This window comes from Helianthus annuus, chromosome 13 (assembly GCF_002127325.2).
Source record: "Helianthus annuus cultivar XRQ/B chromosome 13, HanXRQr2.0-SUNRISE, whole genome shotgun sequence".
Lineage (NCBI taxonomy): Eukaryota > Viridiplantae > Streptophyta > Magnoliopsida > Asterales > Asteraceae > Helianthus > Helianthus annuus.
This window is the reverse complement of record NC_035445.2, coordinates 151,904,773-151,908,569: the sequence shown is the minus strand read 5'-3', so window position 1 is coordinate 151,908,569 and position 3,797 is coordinate 151,904,773. Positions and strand designations below refer to the sequence as shown.

Here is a 3,797-nt window from a genome sequence, read left to right as displayed (position 1 = left end):
GGTTGAAGATGATGGGTTTTGAAAATGGTGGGTTTTGAAGTTAATGGGTAGAAGAAGGAAGAAGAAAGAATACGATTGACTAAAAAACTCTTCCTCTTTATTTTAAATTTTATCACATGTTATAATTCTGTTACTTTCTATACTTTCTAGCCAAAATAAACTTTCTATTTGATCTCACCCTTAAACATAATTCTAAATTGGTGAGTGAGTGATAATCACATTGTATTTATTTATTTATTTTTTTTTTGCTAATTAAGTTTTCAAAGATTATTAATTTTTTAATATATTTTTGTTTGATATAGGTTATTAAAAAGAAAAGGAAAATTGGTGAGTGAGTGATAATCATAAATGATAATAAGTGTTTTGAAATGGACTGTTCAATGCGTCAAACATAACGTACCTCATACCTGCGACATACTCACACTCTTATCAGTTTAAAATTTAAATCAAATCCTGTCATTTTCTTTTCAATTCATTGATACTTTTGTATTAGTTAACCATTTAATACTTAGATTATTTTTATTTTTTACATGAGTGAAGTATTTAAACAAATTATTTAAAAAACACACAAAAATTGTCAAAAGAAATGTTACTTAAATAGCTCAAATTAAAATTGCAGTATATATCCCATTCCACAATAGACCCTAGTAGCATAAGAAAAAGGTGAAATGGACACTTGTAACCCTTTTTAAAACCCCATCAAATCTTCAAAAAGTTCATCATTCTTTATCACTATATCTATGTTCCCCCCATTTCCTTTTTCTAACATTACATACATGATTATTTATTAAATCTATTTATATAAATTAGTGATTTATCATATTACATTAGAAAAATACCAATTAATCTACTTTATAAATATCTTTTTACTAAAATGGATTCTTAATTGTCTCTAGTAATTTAAATATTTATGAAAACTAAAAGTAATCAAATTTAATCAACAACACACAAATATTCTTATTTATACTTTCATATTGACATGAAGGTTCAAATCATAAACCATATATAACAATCCAAACACAATACAAAAGAAAGACTTTTTAGCAAATAACATCACTATTCACTTCAACATTTTTATACCATATAACTCCCATACAAAACAATAACAAAACTAAACATCAATCCATAGCAACATATGTGTACTTAAAAGAGTATATAAATGTTGATTCCACTACCCACTACCTTGCAACATCTTATTACTTCACTTCACACATTTCCATCCTCCATTTACCTTATTCTCTTCAATTCCATTTTCCATAAAATAGTAGGATTCTACCATTTTTGCCATTTTGGTAACCCCCAACTAGTTTATAAAAAACAAAACCAAAATTATACCAAATGAAAAATGAAAACCAAAAAAACATAATAATAATAATAATAATAATAATATAATATCTTTAGCTTCTAACAGACAACAATGAAGGTATTGCACCCAAATTTGGAGTCACATTCTTGTTGGAATTTTCTCGTTTGCTTGTTGTTGGTTTACTGAATGCTCTTATTGGGCTTGCTAAAGCCCACCCCCAGCTTCTTTCTTTTCCGGCCACCGCTGACGTCACTTTTCCGGTACCACCATTATCATTGTTAGTTTCTTTAGTAGTCGAATTTGAAACTACCCAGTGAGAAGATGACGATGAAGAAGAAGATGATGACGTAATCATGAACCCACTGAACAACCCACCACATCTGACTCTTTCTTTAATGCAATCTTGGCCGTTGTTACGTACAACGGAGACTTGAGACTTCCGTTCGCGGTGTGACTCCACGCGCCGTAACGTGCAGTCGCCGAACCCGGTTGAGATCCGCTCGAAGAAGTCGCCGGAGAAGCTCCGGCTACCGCACCCGACGGATCTGGATCTGGACACTTTGCGGTCGAAGGAAGCGTGGTGACATGGGCTTTCGTTGTTTTCAACTATTGTTATTTCATTTTCATTGTCTCGTTGAGATCTTGTGGATGCACTCATGGTGTTCGATGAAATGCTTGTGAGAGTTTTTGCCTTACTGGATGAAGTTGAAGTTGAGTGTGAGGGTTTTTGTGAGTGGATGAATGACCAGAACCCACGCTTATTATGTGGGCTGGTGTTATCTGCATTCATGTAGCGTAAACCATCAGCAGTTGACTTGCTTCGTTTGTAAACAATGGTGTTTCGGTCATGGCTGGTTTGGCCGGTGATAAGAATGTTCTGATCTTTCTTTTTCTTCTTCTTTTGACCGATCAGATACAGTATTCTAGACCGGTTTGACTGGTACTGATAATGATGACAGTTCGTTGCGGTGGTGGTGGTGTTGGTTTGGGTGATTTGAGTGATTTGGGTGTTTGAATTAAGTAACCGTGGTGGCACTGCAGTGTTAACCACGGTGGTTGTGCTGTTATTGCTGCTATTGTTGTTGGCGGCGGTGGTGGTGATGTTATTGATGTCAGATCTGAAAGACGGAGAAGAGGAAGAAGAAGATGGGAACACAGCTATGGGGAAAGAAGAAGAAACCAACTTGCCTAGCTTTTCTTGAAGACAAATGGCACAAATACCACCAGCTGGTGTGTTGTTCTTGAATGGATGCTCTGTGCACTGCATGCTTCCATCTCCTGTGTCATCTTGTAAACCTTCCATAGCCAAACTTTGGTTTCAAGTTTCTTGAAACTTTTCTTGATATTTGTGGTAAATGGTGTGTGTGTGAGATGGGGGGGTGGGGGGGGGGGGGGTGTGGGGGGGTTGAGAGTCAAAGTGAGAATGAATATGTTGGGTATGGGAAGGAAGTAGGGGTTGGGAGAGTCCCCATGAGCATGTGGAGGACTGAGTAAGTTGGATTATTATAAGATAGTGAAACCCTACCAGACTATAAGGACAAATTATGTATGCAGTGGTGATGGTAGTGACTGGTGGTTATGATGGTGGTGGAGTGTAGTGGGGGGAGATGTGTAATTTATAATCACAAAGAGAATCTATTAACCCTGTGCAAACAATGTGCTAAACAAGAAACACCCCTCTTTAATTTAATTATTACCCTTTTTTTCATCTAATAAATTATATAATATTTACCCGGTAGAGGTTTCATGTTTTAGTTTTACACCCGGAACATGTGTTATGAAAAGGTGAAATATGTGGTTATGAAAAGGTGAAATATGATAGTGTAGACGATTTTTCTTTTTCAATTAAAGAACACAAGTATAGGGTGTGTGTGAATGATTCATGCCCCTTTCGCTAAGACCGGTGAGTATGGGCGTGGTTTTTGGGCGTTTTGGCCTTTTTAACACCGGGTGCTCCCCCTTAGATCGAGCAATGCCCCCAACCCAAGCTCATCCACACTCCACAGTCTAAGGACCGTCCCCCTTTCACCACTAGGCCGTAATGGTATTCATGCCCCCTTTGCTAAGGTGACTTGTTATAAATATTTGGTTAATAAGGTTTACAACGACTAATTGTTATGTTGGAAGAACTATGTAATTAATAATATAAATATACATTAAGGATTATGTTAAAAACAATTTTTTTTTGTAATTAATAATATAAATATACATTAAGGATTGATGTTAAAACCGTTTCTATAATACACTAACTAATTAACTATATAATTCAGTAACAAGTTAAAGTTAAATACGATTTTAGAGGGTAGGAATAGTGTACATTAATTCAGAAGTGTGAGAAGTGTATTATAACACTATATATAACACTATATGACACCATATAAACACCGTATAACACTATGTAACACCATATAACACCATATAGATATAACACTATGTAACACTATACATCTATCATAGACATGCTATCAGACAAACTATAGTGTTATATTTG

General features: G+C 35.2%; 1 protein-coding gene across 1 annotated transcript; it reads right to left on the bottom strand.

Annotated features, from left to right (window-relative positions):
* Positions 1-1,059: 1,059 nt before the first annotated feature.
* On the bottom strand, positions 1,060-2,716 carry LOC110899867 (probable serine/threonine-protein kinase DDB_G0276461). Its single transcript, XM_022146766.2, has one exon. It carries the CDS (start codon positions 2,607-2,609, stop codon positions 1,398-1,400), a length of 1,212 nt encoding a protein of 403 aa, XP_022002458.1. The 5' UTR covers positions 2,610-2,716; the 3' UTR covers positions 1,060-1,397.
* Between the last annotated feature and the right edge of the window lie 1,081 nt (positions 2,717-3,797).

What these genes read in the sequence shown, in the direction of transcription:
- LOC110899867 (XM_022146766.2), bottom strand. Translation starts at nt 2,609, where the DNA reads ATGGAAGGTTTACAAGATGACACAGGAGATGGAAGCATGCAGTGCACA.